This window comes from Cucumis melo, chromosome 12, assembly GCF_025177605.1.
Source record: "Cucumis melo cultivar AY chromosome 12, USDA_Cmelo_AY_1.0, whole genome shotgun sequence".
NCBI classification, from domain to species: domain Eukaryota; kingdom Viridiplantae; phylum Streptophyta; class Magnoliopsida; order Cucurbitales; family Cucurbitaceae; genus Cucumis; species Cucumis melo.
Genome location: NC_066868.1, coordinates 713,696 through 731,262, shown reverse-complemented (window position 1 = coordinate 731,262; position 17,567 = coordinate 713,696). Strand labels below are relative to the sequence as shown.

The 17,567-nt window shown below is 38.5% G+C and overlaps 1 protein-coding gene across 4 annotated transcripts; it reads left to right on the top strand.

The window, feature by feature from the left end:
* Nucleotides 1–32: 32 nt before the first annotated feature.
* LOC103497029 (putative tRNA pseudouridine synthase) lies at nucleotides 33–16,162 on the top strand. 4 transcript variants are annotated; one of them, XM_008459086.3, is made up of 7 exons: nucleotides 33–370; nucleotides 463–498; nucleotides 7,517–7,629; nucleotides 7,723–7,871; nucleotides 7,998–8,142; nucleotides 8,301–8,729; nucleotides 15,302–16,162. In XM_008459086.3, the coding sequence occupies exons 1-7, from the start codon at nucleotides 112–114 to the stop codon at nucleotides 15,695–15,697; spliced, it is 1,527 nt and encodes a 508-aa protein (XP_008457308.1). In that variant the 5' UTR covers nucleotides 33–111; the 3' UTR covers nucleotides 15,698–16,162. The 4 variants fall into 4 exon arrangements, with proteins under 4 accessions (XP_008457308.1, XP_050936316.1, XP_050936317.1 ...); XM_051080359.1 differs by lacking the exons at nucleotides 33–370; nucleotides 463–498; nucleotides 7,517–7,629; ... (1 more) ...; nucleotides 7,998–8,142; nucleotides 8,301–8,729 and adding exons at nucleotides 8,819–11,260; nucleotides 11,345–11,673; XM_051080360.1 differs by lacking the exons at nucleotides 33–370; nucleotides 463–498; nucleotides 7,517–7,629; ... (1 more) ...; nucleotides 7,998–8,142; nucleotides 8,301–8,729 and adding exons at nucleotides 8,819–11,484; nucleotides 11,581–11,673.
* Nucleotides 16,163–17,567: the final 1,405 nt, after the last annotated feature.

Genomic DNA, 17,567 nt, shown 5'->3' with positions numbered 1-17,567 from the left:
TGCAATTTTACCTCCACTATCACTATGTTTTTTTTTTGTGCATCATTCCTAAACAAACATTATTTTGTTAGCCCCTCCTACACCCCCCCCCCCCCCGAAGAATAAGGTGCAATGTCCGTCTCTTCTTTGCGACTCCCACTTTCCCCATGGATAACCAAATCTTCATCTTCATGTTTTCGTTTCCCCTACCCTGTTTTCGTTCCCCGGACCCCTCGTCTTAGGCCTACACTGCTCTACTGTTTCTCATCTGCTGCTGCCTCCACCGATGCTTTTTCCACTCAGTGCGCTCCGGACCAGCTCCGGAAATGGCAAGCTTTCCGTAAGAAGAAGGTCGTTTTGCGAATCGGATATGTCGGGACTGATTATCGAGGTCCTCATTTTATGTTACTCTCTGTTTCTCTCGACCACCCCGTTGTGAATCCTTCACCAATTCTCATTAACTCACTAGTTTTGAAAATTCAGGGCTACAAATGCAACGCAACCAACTGTCACATCCAAGTAAGTTTTTCTCTACCTTATATCAGGAAAATTCCTGTCGATGGATTGACCATGCCATGCCCCTGAATATTCTGTTGCTGTGTTATGATTTAATATTGTTAGAATTAGTGGGGTTGTCCATAGTGTATTTTTGGGAAGATTGTTTATGTAAAAATTTACTATAAACCTTTTTTGTCCTTTGTATGTATTTGTATTTTCTACTTATTCTCCCTGACTCTACCTATTGTAATTCATCATAAAATAATAAGTATAATAATGTCGTGGTTTTTATACCAGTATTCAGGTTTTCATGTAAGTGTTGTTTTCGTATTTCTTACTATCAATATGATATAAGAGACAAACATTAACGAAAGCCTAGAAAACAGTTTAGGAGTAACCCAGAACGAATCAAAAGTCATTACCACCCCCATTGAAAAATTGCTCTAGCAACTTCAAAAACCGTCGGTGGTCACATTGGGACCACCCTTGCCGTCGTCCGCACAACCCTTTGGCCAGAATCACTCACATGTGTCGCCTCTGTCAAGCGTGTGGGCCTACGCTCCGCCGTCAATTCATCTCATCGCCCAGCCCAATCTCTTTTCACGCCATCGGCTGTCCAACGGTCATACTCTTCCGGTCAGCAGCAGCCCCACGCATCGCCATGCCCTTCAGTTAAGGTAAGTCACCACAAAAACTATCAGATTTGTTCATTCACGCGCCACTGTCCGTCTACCCTTTATAGCAACCCTTTCTCTATAGGAACGGGACTAATGGTATCCATAATAGATTGGGAGTTGAAGAAGGCGAGTCTTCGGTACATTCTAAACCAACCAAGTTGTCGATATATTTCAAGAACCCGCTAACTTTGTTCCCTAATTTGCCTTTGAATTATATAGTAGGCTCTTTGGGATCGTCTATAGGAAATTTTCTAAGAGAGAAATTAAATGCGCAAAATTATTTTTCGTGGTCCCCAACAATAAAGATGTTCCTCGAAGGTCGCCACCAGTTCGGCTTCTTGATAGGAGAGACTGTCCATCCTCCACCAGGTGACGCCTTGGAATGACTTTGGAAAGGGGAGGACTCACTCATTCAATCCATGCTGATTAATAGTATGGAACCTCAAATTGCAAGCCTCTACTGTACGCAGCCACTGCAAAAGATTTGTGGGATACAACTCAGACCCTTTACTCAAAGCGTCAGAATACCTCTCGATTGTATATACTGAGAAAGCAGGTCCCCGATTGCAAACAAGGGACCTTGGACGTGACTTCCTCTTTCAATAAGATCTCTCTTCTCTAGTAAGAGATGGATTTGTACAGGAAAACATTTTGGGACACGCCAAATGACGATAACCATATGTTAAACTTGAGGAGGTTGACTGTATTTAAGATTTCCTTTTGGGGCTTAATCCCAAATTTGATACTGTCTGTAGTCGTATACTTGGAGAGAGACCTCTTTCCTCCCTATTGGAAGTGTGTTTTGAAGCCCGTCTTGAAGAAGATGTACTAATGCCATGGGTGTACTGACTACCCTGCCATTGACTCTGCTTCTTTTAGTGTCTGGTCCTCGACTCATAATAATGACAAGAATAGTAGGAAACCAATCCTTGTCTGTGAGTACTGCAAAAAATAGTGATACACCAAGGATTAGTGTTGGAAACTCCACGGTCGTCCCTCAGAAGGTAAGAAACGATCCTCTAACGAGAAACAAAACTCAGGAAGTGCCCACGTTAGTAAGACTACCATTGTCAGCACCTCTCAGTCAACTAGCTCTACTGCAAGCAAACCATGACTCCTACTCTGGGTGTCATTGCTCAACTAGGTATGTCTCAGTCCCTCGACCTTATTTGTGTTAACGAGAAGAATCCCTTGATTTTAAACTCGAGGGCTACAGATCACTTGACAAGTCCTTCGAAGCAATTTATCTCTTATATCCACTGTGCCAGTCTTGAAAAAATTTGAATGACGATGGCTCTTTATCCCTTATTGTCGGTAAAGGACAAATAATTCCCCTTGACGGACTTGCTTTTCAGAATGTTTTGCATGTGTCTAGACTTTCTTACAATTTGCTATCTATCAGCAATATCACTTGTGAGCTGCATTGTAAAGCTATCTTCTTACCTGAATCTGTTTGTTTTCAGGACATGGACTCGGAGAGGACGATTCGCACTGCTCGACAGAGCGGGAGACTTTACATTCTTGATGATGATACCTCCAATAGTAGTATCTCTAGGGTTAGTTTATTGTCTTTCTATTTTAGCACTTTTGAACATGACTGTATGTTGTGGCATTTTCGGTTGGGCCTCCCAAACTTTAATTACATGAAATGTTTGATTCCGCATCTTTTTCTCTAAAATTGATGTCTCCTCTCTATCTTGTGATGTGTGTATTCGGGCAAAACAATATCGGGTTTTCTTTCCCTCATAACCCTATAAACCCATGCAACCTTTCACCCTTATCCATAGTGACATTTAGAGTCCATCCAAAGTCACTACCTCCAATAGGAAACGGTGGCTTGTAACTTTCATTGATGACCATACTTGTCTTACCAGGATGTTCCTTATCACAAATAAATCTGAAGTTTCCTTTGTTTTCCAAAACTTTTACCACATCATTGAAACACAATTCCATACAAAAATTGCAATTCTTCAGAGTGATAATGGTCGGGAATTTCAAAATCATAACCTTAGTGAATTCCTAGCTTCTAAGAGGATTGTTCACCAAAACTCGTATGCCTACACTCCATAACAAAATGAGGTGGCCAAGCGAAAAAACCATCATTTTCTGGAAGTAGCCCATTCCCTTATGTTATCTACTTCTCTTCCTTCATACTTGTAGGGAGATGTCATTCTTACATCAGCTTGTTTAATCAATTGAATGTCTTCCCATGTTCTCCACCTTCAGACTCTCTTAAATTGTCTTAAGGAGCCTTACCCTTCTACCTGTTTAATTTATGAGGTTCTCGTTTGTGTGTTTGGGTGTACCGTATATGTCCACAATTTCGGCTCTAATCAAACTAAATTTACCCCTAGGGCGCAGGCATGTGTGTTTGTTGGGTATCCTCTTCATCAATGTGGTTGTAAACTTTTTCATTTGCCTTTCAGAAAATACTTTATCACTATGGATGTTACTTTCTATGAGGACCAATCCTTCTTTCTCGTTAGCCATCTTCAAGGAGGAGAGTGTGAGTGAAGAGTCTAGTTGCACCTTCAAATTTGTTGAACCTACTCCTTGTACTGTGTCTGACTCAGATCCTCACTCCATAATCCTACCCACAAACCAAGTTCCCTGGAAAACGTACTACAGAAAGAATCTCATAAAGAAAATTGAGTCCCTTGCTGATCATCTTGCTTCAGTCCAAGACTCTAAACCTCCTTAAGATCAAGGTATTGAAAACTCTACTGAACCTTGTACTGATAATAAAATGAGTGAGAATGACAGATTTGATGTTGTTGTTCTTGAAAATGTGGGAGAAAAGAACAATGGTGATAAGACTAAGGACACAGCAAAAACCAGTGATAATGAAGTTGAACAAGGTCATACAGGGAAACTTGATGAGTATGATCAGTGGCGGGTCCAGAAAATATATTGATAGGGTTTAGGTAAGACTTAGGTAAGACTTGAGCTTGAGTTGGAAGGTTGACTAACATACAAAGTAACCACTAAGTTACTTATAAGTATTGAAAATTAAATAGTTTTCTTTATATATATTATATGAAGACGATAAAATTGAGCCTCCTCTGAGCCTATACTAAATCCATCGGTGAGTATGATCCCTCCCTTGACATTGCATTGAGAAAAGGCATCAGGTCTTGTATGAAACATCCCATTTGTAATTATGTTCCCTATAATAATCTCTTTCCATGGTTCAGAGCTTTTATAGCAAGTCTTGATTCTACCATAATATCGAAAAATATCCAGTGTCCTAAATGGAAGAATGTTGTTATGGAAAAGATGAACACTCTTGAGAAGAATAAAACTTTGGAGATTTGTGTTCTACCCAAGGGACACAAACCTGTGGGATGCAAACGGATGTTCACTCTCAAATACAAAGCAGATGGTACATTTGACAGACATAAGGCAAGGTTAGTTGCAAAGGGGCTTACTCAGATCTATGGTGTTGATTATTCAAAAACTTTCTCTCCCGTTGCTAAGTTGAATATTGTTAGAGTCCTACTACATGTTGTTGTTAACAAAGATGTTAAAAATGTCTTTCTGGATGGAGACCTAGTGGAGGAAGTCTATATGAGCCCCCCACCTGAATTTGAAACCTAATTTGATCGGCAGGTTTATAAACTCCAGAAATCCTTATACGGTCTGAAACAATCACCCGAGCGTGGTTTGAAAAGTTTACTACCTTTGTCAAGTTTCAAGGGTACAGTCAAGACACTCTGGTCATACTTTATTTACAAAGATTGGAAAGATTGCAGTTCTGATAGTGTATGTGGATGATATTGTTTTGTCTGGAAATGATCAGGCATAAATCAGTCAACTAAAGCAAAAAATGGGTGATGAATTTGAAATCAAGGATTTAGGAAATTTGAAATGTTTCTTTGGATTGGAGGTGGCCAGATTTAAAGAAGGCATCTTTGTGTCTCAAAGAAAATATACCTTTGATTTGCTAACAGAGACTGGTATGTTGGAATGTCATCCTGCTGACACTCCTATTGAATTCAACTGTAAACTAGGAAACTATGATGATTAAGTTCCACTTTATAAAGAACAATATCTATGCCTTGTAAGTAAATTGATTTACTTATCCTCATACTTGCCCTAAGATTTCCTTTGTTGTGAGTGTTGTCAGCCAATTTATGAAGACTTTCTATGAGAAACACGTGGAAGCTGTCAACAGAATTCTAAAATACTTGAAAACGATACCTGGTAAAGAGTTGATGTTCAAAAAGACAGCAGAAAGACCATTGAGGCTTATACTAAACATCAACTAAGTACTTAGCAGGTCTCTCTCCGAGTATACGACCACAATAGTTTCAGTATAGAAATTACTTTGCCAAAGTAGGGTTCAACAACTAATTTGGTTCACAATGGCCAACTGAAACTATTGAGATTCTCTAAGCAATTAACAACTTTATAGTTGGTTAATTACATTTTAACTAATTGACCATACTTAACATACCCCTGGCAAGCTCAGTTTAGGGGGGAATCTCAAACAGTAGTGGCTACTGAAAGTGGCTTTGTGAGCATATCGTGAAGAAACATTTTGGATTGTTAATGACCCAAGTGGAACTTTCTCTAGCTCGATGCATTTCATTCAAGAATGTTGAACTGAATTTGCACTTAAAGGCACCTTTGAAGAACCACAAAATATGTAACGCATCCTTTTAACAAACTCTAGCTCTAAAAGGGGTGTTTGGAGATTTTGGTTTGTGATTGGGTTTTATAAACCCACGAATACTTTCGCTTTACATTATGTCATATGAGTTTGGGTTTTTGTAGCCTTCCTGCTAGCATCCAATCCAATGCAAAAATCATGGGATTAATTAACTTTGCAGGCAGTTCTTCAATCAAAGTTGACTCTTGGTGCTCATTTTTCTAAAATAGTTTTACGTTGATAAACTGCCTTTTCTTTTTGTTCTTCAAGTTGATCTTTGTACTGTTCCACTTTCACTTAACACCTCATAGTGAAAGCCTTTTCCAAAGATGCGAAAATATTCACTACTTGAGTCCTAATGCTTCCTATCATTGAGGCGAATAACCATGAATATCATTTTTTTTCCTTAGCTCCAGAGCCATGAATCTGGTTTTTGACTTGACTTATCAGTATTTTTAAGTCTCTGAAGGTGGGTGTTGCATCTTCAATGGTGTGTCCTTAGGGGGGAGGAAGAGGATCTTTGACCATTTTGTTTGGGATTGTGAGTTTGTTACCTCTTAGTTGAACAGGTTCTACTTTGGGCTTGTGCTTTCTCATATTAGAGGTTGTTGTTCAATGTTTCAGGAGTTGCTCTCAAATCCTCCTTTTCATGAGAAACGACGTTCTTTGGCCATTTATTTTTTAATATTATTATTATTATTGGTTCGTTGTGGGGCATTTGGCTTGATAGGAATTGTAGAATGTTTTGTAGTATCGAGCAGTCTATCTTTAGGATATGATTAGGTTTAATTCATCCTTGTGAGCAATTATTAGTACAATTTTTTGTGTAATTATTAGCTCAGTGTAATTCTTCTGGATTAGAACCCCTTTTGTAGTTGGTCACAAGAGCTATCGTTTTTGGCTTGTTTTTTGTATTGCCCTTGTATATCCTTTCATCTATCTCGATGAAGTTTGTTTGTTTGTTTCTAATATAGAAGGACTCATGAATAGAGCATTCATAGTTTAAGCTATTTATTCAACTTGCACTTGAAACTTTCACAGGAGGAACTTTCAATCCATCTTATGATGGACTGACGGATTAAATTCCATGTACTGAAGACAGTGCATTCTAATAGAATATTCAAGGAGAAGTGTTAAACAAGTTCGCTGGTACATGCTTTGGAAGAACTAAAGATGGCAGAATAGTTACTGCTAAAAGAGTTGATGAAAAGGACTATAAACGTTACCAATGCCATTAAACTTTGTCAGCAATCATGAAATTTTGTTCTCACCATAAGTCAGTTCCTAACTACAACTATTTCATTACAATCTAATTGCATAATGATTGACAGAAACAATCAAACTTAGTATGTATGTCACCAGATCAATAACTGATTGAATACACGTAAACTGATTATCCACTTAACCATTTAACTAACCTTGACATTGATATATTATTTTACACTTCTCCAAGTATCCTAGATAAGTATTTCTTTCCTTTTCAATGTTTCTTTTACCATGGCATTAAACAATATTAAGTGTTTCCGTTGGCTATGTTAATAAAGTACTAAAACATGGAATATGAATAATACTGTATAAAGACTCTTTTTTCCTTCTTTTTGCTGGGAATTTAATTTATATATGATTTAACACTCTCTCTCTTCTCTCTTTTTTTTCGGTTTGCTGGGAATTACAACTCAGAAAATTAACTTCATAAAGTTTTGATGTATAGCAATCGAACAAGAATTGGAAGCTGCAATATATAAAGCTGGTGGAATTCGTGAAAGTAACTATGGAAATCTGAACAAAATCTCATGGGCAAGGAGTAGCCGCACTGATAAAGGAGTAAATATCTTGAATGTCTTAGTACCTCATTTTTTGACTTCTATAAACTTATTTGTTGTTTTGAATTGTTATTTCATCTCTTTCTAATTCAAGGTTCATTCCTTGGCTACAACAATAACCTTAAAAATGGAAATCCCTGAAAGTGCATGGATGGGCGACCCTTGTGGTATTTCACTTGCTGATTACATCAACTCTTATCTTCCTGATAATATCAAGGTTTTTGGCATTGTACCTTCACAGAGGTGAGTGTTTGAGGTTTTTTCGTTGGTGCTTTTAAGTGAGTAAATGAAGTTTTAGCACCAGCATGATACGCTTTTACGCATAAACTACAAAGTGGTAACATTGCATCAATTTTGTTACTTTTCAAGGAGCTTTGATCCTAGAAAGGAGTGTGATGTTCGGAAGTATTCTTATCTTCTCCCTGCTAAGCTTATTGGAATTGAAAGTAAACTTAAAACTACTGAAATTGATTGCCACATCTCAGACTTTAAAGATATATTAAATTCCTTCGAGGTATGTTAAGATCTCCTTCATTTAATTACATATGAATTGTATTGCCCCTTCCTTCACTGCAAGAAACATGATTTGTTATTTGATATAGTATAGTGCTGTTATTTGGGAAGACAATTATATGGCGTTGAAGAACAAAGGTGGATTCTTTTTGGCCACAGGGGGAGCATCCTTTTCATAATTATACAATACGCTCCAATTATAGAACAAGAATTCGAGCCAAGCAATCTCCAGGATATGCCCTTAAGTCAGGCAACAAGGTATCTCCCGGTGAAATGTCAAACTTTGAGTTTGAGGAAAGTGATCGAGAAGATGATACTTTTGTCGAAGGAGTCAAGGAACCAGATCAATGTTCTCCAAGCTTAAGTGTTTGTGAAAATTTAACTGAAGTATGCAGTAAACTTGAAGATGGATCAGAACTTCTGAAGGGTGTTCGTGCAAGATGGCTTCATGAGCCAGATGAGAAAGATCGTATAGGCGCCTCACACTTCAGAAGGATTCTTTGCTGTTCTTGTGGGAAGCTGGAAACATCTTTTGGATATGATTTCATTGAGATATCCATCTGGGGAGAATCATTCATGTTGCATCAAGTTAGTCTTTCTCTAACATTGTTTTTATGGTACATAATTTGTTGTCATCCATTTTCATTCCAATTTGTAAGTTAATCTATATTTACTTACTTCATCTATTCTTAATTTCAGTTGGTAGCTCTATTGCTTAGATCTGGGTTTTCCGTTGTAACGCCTCTGGTAGCTTATATCTTGCTTCTGGCCATGTGGGAGCCAAAATTTGGTTTTATAGCTATACTTTGGTGCCCACTCGACAACTTTTTTGCAGCATTATTTCACTTTTTAAACTCTTTTCCCCCTTTGGAAATCAATGCTGGCTTAGTGGGCTTTTTCCTGTGCTCTAGTCCAAAAAATTAAGAAATAGCTATGGGTTTATGTTTTAGGAAATTAAATTAAATTCTAAAATATTACAAACGATTAAATAATTTGATGGTCCTATCCATTCCTGGACGAAAGATAAGAGTTAATAGTTTCAAGTTTTATGAGCTTGACTTGTCCAATATCTACCATTATAACCTTCATTTACTTCCTGAGGTTCAAAATTTGTAGGATCAGCATGGTCCCTGTCCATTGGTGGACAGAAGATATGAGTTTGTTAGAATTAGTAGGGCTTTGCCCTAGAGTACTTTTGGAAAGAATAAAATATAAGATTTTTGTTAGAATTAGTAGGGCTTTGCCCTAGAGTACTTTTGGAAAGGATAAAATATAAGATTTTATTTCCTAAATATTTCCTAGATCTTTTCCTTTCTTATTCTATTGTACTCTATTTATTCTCCCTTTGTACCTATTGTATTTTATTCATAAGAAAAATAATAAAAACTAAAGTATCGTGGTTTTTCTCTCGGTTCTCGGGTTTCCACGTAAGTCTCGGGTTGTTGTTAATTGCTTTCAATAATTTTATTTCCTAAATATTTCATAGATCTTTTCCTTTCTTATTCCTATTGTACTCTATTTATTCTTCCTTTGTACCTATTGTATTTTGTTCATAAGAAAAATAATAAAAACTAAAGTATCGTGGTTTTTCTCCCGGTTCTCGGGTTTCCACGTAAGTCTCGGGTTGTTGTTAATTGCTTTCAATATGGTATCAGAGCAAAGCAATAACGAAACCCTAGAAAATAACCTAGGAGAAACCCAGATCGAAACTGAACCTGTCACTGCCGCCGCCGCCATGGAGAAACTGCTCCAGAACCTACAGAAACCGCCGATCTACCCAACGGGAGTGGTTCCGCAGCCGTACGCGCCGCCGTCTGACCAGAAGATGATTCACGTGCCGCTCGTGTCCGGCGCGTGGGCCCACGCGCCTCCGCCGTTTCACGTCACCGCCCATCCGTTCCCTTCTACGTGCCGTCGGATGTCCAACCGTCAAACCCTTCCGGCCATCCGCATCCTCACGCGCCGCCTATGAGCTCCGAACAGCAATCCTCAACCGTAAATCTGTCAAATCAGTACAGTAAGCAGCAGCTGTACGTTGACTCTTTACAGCAACCGCTGTTTTCGGGTAACGGAATTGATCAACCCCAAAACAGATCAGACATTGAAGCGGGCGAATCTTCGACGCATTCCAAACCAACCGAGTTGCCGATGTATTCCAAGAACCCGGTAACTTCGTTCCCTAATTTACAGTCAAATTATATAACTGGCTCTTTGGGGAATTTTTCAGGTGAAAAATTAAATGGTCAATTATTTTTCTTGGTCCCAATCAATAAAGATGTTCCTCGAAGGTCGACACCAGTTCGGCTTCTTAACTGGAGAGACTGTACGTCCTTCACCAGGAGACGCCTTGGAACGACTCTGGAAAGGAGAGGACTCACTTATTCGGTCCATGCTGATTAATAGTATGGAACCACAGATCGGCAAGCCTCTACTATATGCAGCCACAGCAAAAGATTTGTGGGATACAACTCAGACCCTTTACTCGAAACAACAGAATGCCTCTCGGTTATATACACTGCGAAAACAGGTCCATAATTGCAAACAAGGGACCCTGGACGTAACTACCTATTTTAACAAGCTCTCTCTCCTCTGGCAAGAGATGGATTTATGCAGAGAGACAGTTTGGGACACACCAAATGACAGTACACAATATGCTAATCTTGAAGAGGCTGACCGTGTTTATGACTTCCTTGCAGGACTTAATCCCAAATTTGATAATGTTTGTGGTCGTATACTCGGACAAAGACCTCTTCCCTCCCTAATGGAAGTTTGTTTTGAAGTCCGCCTGGAAGAGGATCGCACTAATGCCATGGGTGTATTGACTACCCCTACCATTGACTTCGCTGCCTTTAGCGCTCGGTCCTCAAATCATGATAGTGACAAGAATAATGGGAAGTCAATTCCTGTTTGTGAGCAGTGCAAGAAACAATGGCACACCAAGGATCAGCGTTGGAAACTCCACGGTCGTCTCCCAGGAGGTAAGAAACAGTCCTCCAATGAGAAACAGAACTCAGGACGTGCCTACATTAGTGAGACTACACCTGCTAGCACTTCTCAATCAACTGATCCTACTGCGAGCCAGACCAAGACTCCGACTCTTGGTGCCATTCCTCAGTCAGGTATGCCTCAGTCCCTTGGGCTTATTAGCGTTAATAGAAAGAATCCCTGGATCTTAGACTCGGGGGCTACATATCACTTGACAGGTTGTTCGGAACACTTTATCTCATATGCCCCGTGTGCCGGTAATGAAAAAATCCGAATAGCCGATGGCTCTCTAGCTCCGATCGCTGGCAAAGGACAAATAGTTCCCTTTGACGGTTTTGCTCTCCAGAATGTTTTACATGTCCCTAAACTGTCTTACAATTTGTTATCTATAAGCAAGATCACTCGTGAGTTGCATTGTAAAGCTATCTTCTTACTTAAATCGGTTTATTTTCAGGACATGAGCTCGAGGAGGACGATTGGCACTGCCCGGCATAGCAGAGGACTTTACATCCTTGATGATGATACCTCATGTAGTAGTTTGTCTAGGGTTAGTTTACTGTCATCCTACTTTAGCACTTCTAAACAAGACTGTATGTTGTGGCATTTTCGACTGGGCCACCCAAACTTTACATATATGCAATATTTATTTCCCCACCTTTTTTCTAAACTTGATGTCTCTTCTCTATCTTGTGATGTGTGTATCCGGGCTAAACAACATCGAGTCTCTTTTCCCTCACAACCATATAAACCTACACAACTATTTAACCTCATCCATAGTGACGTTTGGGGTCCTTCCAAGGTCACCACCTCCTCGGGAAAGCGGTGGTTTGTAACTTTCATTGATGACCATACCCGTCTTACCTGGGTCTACCTTATCACAGATAAATCCGAGGTTCCATCCATTTTCCAAAACTTCTATCATACTATCAAAACACAATTTCATACAAAAATTGCAATTCTTCGAAGTGATAATGGTCGGGAATTCCAAAACCATAACCTTAGTGAATTTCTAGCCTCCAAGGGGATTGTTCACCAAACCTGATGTGCCTACACTCCTCAACAAAATGGAGTGGCCGAACGAAAAAACCGACACCTTGTGGAAGTAGCCTGTTCACTTATGCTTTCCACTTCCCTTCCATCATACCTGTAGGGAGATGCTATTCTTACAGCCGCTCACTTAATCAATAGAATGCCTTCTCGTATCCTCCACCTTCAGACTCCCTTAGATTGTCTTAAGGAGTCTTACCCCTCTACTCGTCTTGTTTCTGAGGTTCCTCTTCGTGTGTTTGAGTGCACCGCCTATGTCCATAATTTCGACCCTAATCAGACCAAATTTACCCCTCGGGCTCAGGCCTGTGTGTTTGTTAGGTATCCCCTTCACCAACGCGGTTATAAATGTTTTCACCCACCGTCTAGGAAATACTTTGTCACTATGGACGTTACTTTCTGTGAAAACCGACCCTACTTTCCCGTTAGCCATCTTCAGGGGGAGAATGTGAGTGAAGAGTCTAACAGCACCTTTGAATTTGTTGAACCTACTCCTATTACCGTGTCTGACATTGATCCTCATCCCATAATCTTACCCACAAACCAAGTTCCCTGGAAAACATATTATAGGAGGAATCTCAGAAAGGAAGTTGGGTCCCCTACTAGTCAACCGCCGGCTCTAGTCCAAGATTTCGAACCTCCTCGAGACCAAGGTATGGAAAACCCTACAAAACCTTGTACTAATAATACAATGAGTGAGAATGACAAGTCTGATGTTGCTGTTCTTGAAAATATGGAAGAAAAGAACCGTGATGATGAGACTGAGGTTAGAATAGAAACCAGTAACGATGAAGCTGAACAGGGTCATACAAGGAAACTTGATGAGTATGATCCCTCTCTTGACATTCCAATTGCATTGAGAAAAGGTACCAGATCATGCACTAAACATCCCATTTGCAACTATGTTTCCTATGATAATCTCTCTCCACAGTTTAGAGCGTTTACAGCAAGCCTTGACTCTACCATAATACCGGAAAATATCTACACTGCTCTAGAGTGTCCTGAATGGAAGAATGTTGTTATGGAAGAGATGAAGGCTCTCGAAAAGAATAGAACTTGGGAGATCTGTGCTCTACCCAAGGGAAATAAAACTGTAGGATGCAAATGGGTATTCTCTCTCAAATACAAAGCAGATGGTACGCTTGATAGACACAAGGCAAGGTTAGTGGCAAAGGGATTCACTCAAACCTATGGTATTGACTATTCAGAAACTTTTTCTCCAGTTGCTAAATTGAATACTGTTAGAGTCCTGCTATCTGTTGCTGTGAACAAAGATTGGCCTCTATACCAGCTGGATGTTAAGAATGCTTTTTTGAATGGAGACCTTGTGGAGGAAGTCTACATGAGCCCCCCACCAGGATTTGAAACCCAATTTGGTCAGCAGGTGTGTAAACTCCAAAAATCTCTATATGGTCTGAAACAGTCTCCGAGAGCATGGTTTGACAGATTCACTACCTTTGTCAAGTCCCAAGGGTACAGTCAAGGGCACTCTGACCATACTTTATTTACAAAGGCTTCCAAGACAGGAAAGATTGCTATTCTAATAGTGTATGTGGATGACATTGTTTTGACTGGAGATGATCAAACAGAAATCAGTCAACTAAAGCAGAGAATGGGTGATGAATTTGAAATCAAAGATTTGGGAAATCTGAAATATTTCCTTGGAATGGAGGTGGCTAGATCAAAAGAAGGTATTTCCGTGTCTCAGAGAAAATACACCCTTGATTTGCTAACCGAGACAGGTATGTTGGGATGTCGTCTTGCTGATACTCCTATTGAATTCAACTGTAAACTAGGAAACTCTGATGATCAAGTTCCAGTTGATAAAGAACAATATCAGCGCCTTGTAGGTAAATTAATTTACTTATCCCATACTCGTCCTGATATTTCCTTTGCTGTGAGTGTTGTCAGCCAGTTTATGCAGGCTCCCTATGAGAAACATATGGAAGCTGTTAACAGAATCCTGAGATACTTGAAAAATACACCTAGTAAAGGGTTGATGTTTAGAAAAACAAATAGAAAGACCGTTGAGGCATATACTGACTCAGATTGGGCAGGATCTGTTATTGATAGAAAGTCTACCTCCGGTTATTATACCTTTGTTTGGGGCAATCTTGTAACTTGGAGGAGTAAGAAGCAAAGTGTTGTGGCCAGGAGCAGTGCTGAGGCTGAATACAGGGCTATGAGTCTGGGAATATGTGAGGAAATTTGGCTCCAGAAAGTCTTGTCAGATCTTCATCAGGAATGTGAGACACCATTGAAGCTTTTTTGTGATAATAAAGCCGCTATTAGTATTGCTAACAACCCAGTTCAACATGATAAAACTAAACATGTTAAGATTGATCGGCATTTCATCAAAGAAAGACTTGACAGTGGAAGCATATGCATTCCGTACATTCCTTCAAGCCAACAGATTGCTGATGTTCTTACTAAGGGGCTTCTCAGACCACACTTCGACCTTTGCGTTAGCAAGTTGGGACTCATTGATATTTACCTCCCAACTTGAGGGGGAGTGTTAGAATTAGTAGGGCTTTGCCCTAGAGTACTTTTGGGAAGAATAAAATATAAGATTTTATTTCCTAAATATTTCCTAGATCTTTTCCTTTCTTATTCCTATTGTACTCTATTTATTCTCCCTTTGTACCTATTGTATTTTGTTCATAAGAAAAATAATAAAAACTAAAGTATCGTGGCTTTTCTCCCGGTTCTCGGGTTTCCACGTAAGTCTCGGGTTGTTGTTAATTGCTTTCAATAGAGTTGATGAGTTCAAGCTCTATGAGCTTGACTTGTTAAACATATACCATCATAACCTTCATTTACTCTCTAAGGTTCATAATTCATTGGTTCAAGCTTTACGAGAAACTAGAATCTATTATTAAGTTTAGGAATTGGAAGGAGAAATGGGAGGTGAAAAGGTGTCGGGCTTTCTTTTGGCAGATTTCTCATTTCCATTCTTTTTGTAACGTTTGAGCTCATAATATGATTTTTTTCCTTTTGAAAAAGAACATCAATAACATATCTTATGAACAATGAAGTTGTTTTCATTAGTAATTAATATTGGGTAGTTAATGTTCTAGTTTTAAAACGAAAGGGCCATTCTGATGCATCTTTTATTACATCCTGGGCAGATTCGGAAAATGATAGGAACGGCTGTGGCAGTGAAGCGGAAACTTCTCCCAAGAGATGTTATAGCATTGTCACTGACCAAGTTCTCTAGAATAGTTCTACCCATTGCTCCAGCTGAGGTCTTAGTCCTAAGAGGTAACAGTTTTTCCACCAGAAAACGGCCAGGAGTTCCAACAAGGCCAGACTTGGTCACACTGAATGAATCGGATGACATAATCAAGTCAGTGAATGAATTCTACAGATCAGCGATATTGCCCGAGGTAACTGAGTTCCTGGACACAGAAAGCCCCCCATGGAAAGAATGGGTGGAGAAATTGGACAAGTACACAAGCATTCCGAATGAAGAATTGGATGAAGTTAGGAGTGCTTGGAAAGCATGGAAGTACAGGGTACATTGATCTGATTATGAAGAATCAAGATAGCCTTCGAATTGTGTTGATGTGTTTTTTTGTCTGCCCCTCTGTTGTTGGAAGTAGTCAAAAACTTGAATGTTGAAGAGGATGGGAAGCAGTTTAGTTTGAGTTAGGGGAGTTATTAATTGCATAAGTTATGGGAATTGGGCATTGAATGGACATGGTCTGTGGCCACCCACCAGGCGGGGGCATTTTAATAGCGCAGCATCAACCGCAGACAATCAACTCGGGACGGCACAACCACAAGGGAGTGAGCTCGCATTCAATGTAAATGGCTTAAAGGCGAAGTATGTAGGTGAGAGCCTTTGACACAGGACTGTACTGATGTTGATTCAACTTCATTTCTGACGGCAATTTGGATCTAAACTTTGACTAATACCCATTGTGAACATTTCATGTTGCTTTCCCTCTTTTAATTTACAATGATATACTGTTTATTGTTTTCTTTGATATAGAACATGCATTTATATCTTATGGTTGGTCCTTCATTAATCTTGGTGGAAAACTTCCCGTCAGAATGGAGTAACACATATCTGGACAGTCTCTCCAACCCCATTTCTAATCTAATGCTTCTTTTTTAAAAAAACAATAATAATTATAAGAGTAAAGGCCTACTTTTAATTAGGAAATTTCACGAATATCCTAAAATAAATTATTTTTCTCGATAGGATTTCGTATATTTTTAAGACAATTTTAACTTTATTATTAACATTAATTATATAGTTATTTCGAATTTAAATAGTATATATTTTCTTATTTGCATTATATTGATCATTAATATCTAATATCTAATTCATAACTTTCTTAATTATTATATTAATTAATGTAAAATGTTAATTATTAATAAAAAAATGTTACCTTTTATAATTTATTTTCATTTATCATCAAATAATATATCTTTTAATATGAATATAATTTTCAAAATAGATATTGATTAATTTGGTACTAAATGTTCATTCGCCACCTTGATTAATTCGGTAGTAGCTCCTGATTAATTCTTCATCGGCCGGCTAAATCATCTTACTGCCGCCGTCAACTTCTTCAATTTTCTCACTAGTAATATCTATAGTCATCAAATTTCAGTACATCATTCACTTTCCGCCGCCAGCAACTTATTGAATTTGTTCACCAATTTCAGTTAGTTGTCTTCCTCGACCGACGACGGTAACTTTTGATCTCCTCATACTTTCAGTTAGTTCTTTTCCTCAATTCCTTATATTTTTCAATATTCCATTACATTGTAGTTTTCCTAGAACATTTAACCTTATATTCCAAAATACTTGTTTTAGATATATACCACTTCATATATACAATAATGCATATAATTTTACATACAGTCGCCAAGGAATATGAATTGTCTATTCTGTGAATAATGCATATAATTTTATATATACCCCTTCATATATGCAATAATACATACAAATTGATATACAGTAACGAACAAATGTGATATATGTGTTTTGTGATTTTATATATATATACCCCTTCATATATACAATAATGCATATAAATTGACATACAATAACCGATGAATATGAGTATGTTATGTGATTTCTTATATATATACCCCTTCTTATTTACCATAATACATATATATGGACATCCAGTAACCGAAGAAGATTATATGTTTTTTTAGTGATTTAGTATATATATATATACCCCTTCTTAATTACAACAATAAATTATTAGTGACATATATTTCTAATATATTTCGTTAGGGTGGCCAAAATTGCAGACTTTAAAGAAATTCGAGGTTGCGTTGCAAATATACCCCATTTTATTTCATATAAGATTAAAGAAATAGACTCACCGAAATGGAAGATTGATTCGCAATACAATGGAAGACGGTGTCGAC

What these genes read in the sequence shown, in the direction of transcription:
- LOC103497029 (XM_051080358.1), top strand. Translation starts at nt 10,381, where the DNA reads ATGGTCAATTATTTTTCTTGGTCCCAATCAATAAAGATGTTCCTCGAA. An exon ending in CATGTAGTAGTTTGTCTAGG is followed by an intron (nt 11,674 to 15,301) that starts GTTAGTTTACTG and finishes CATCCTGGGCAG; the next exon opens with ATTCGGAAAATGATAGGAAC.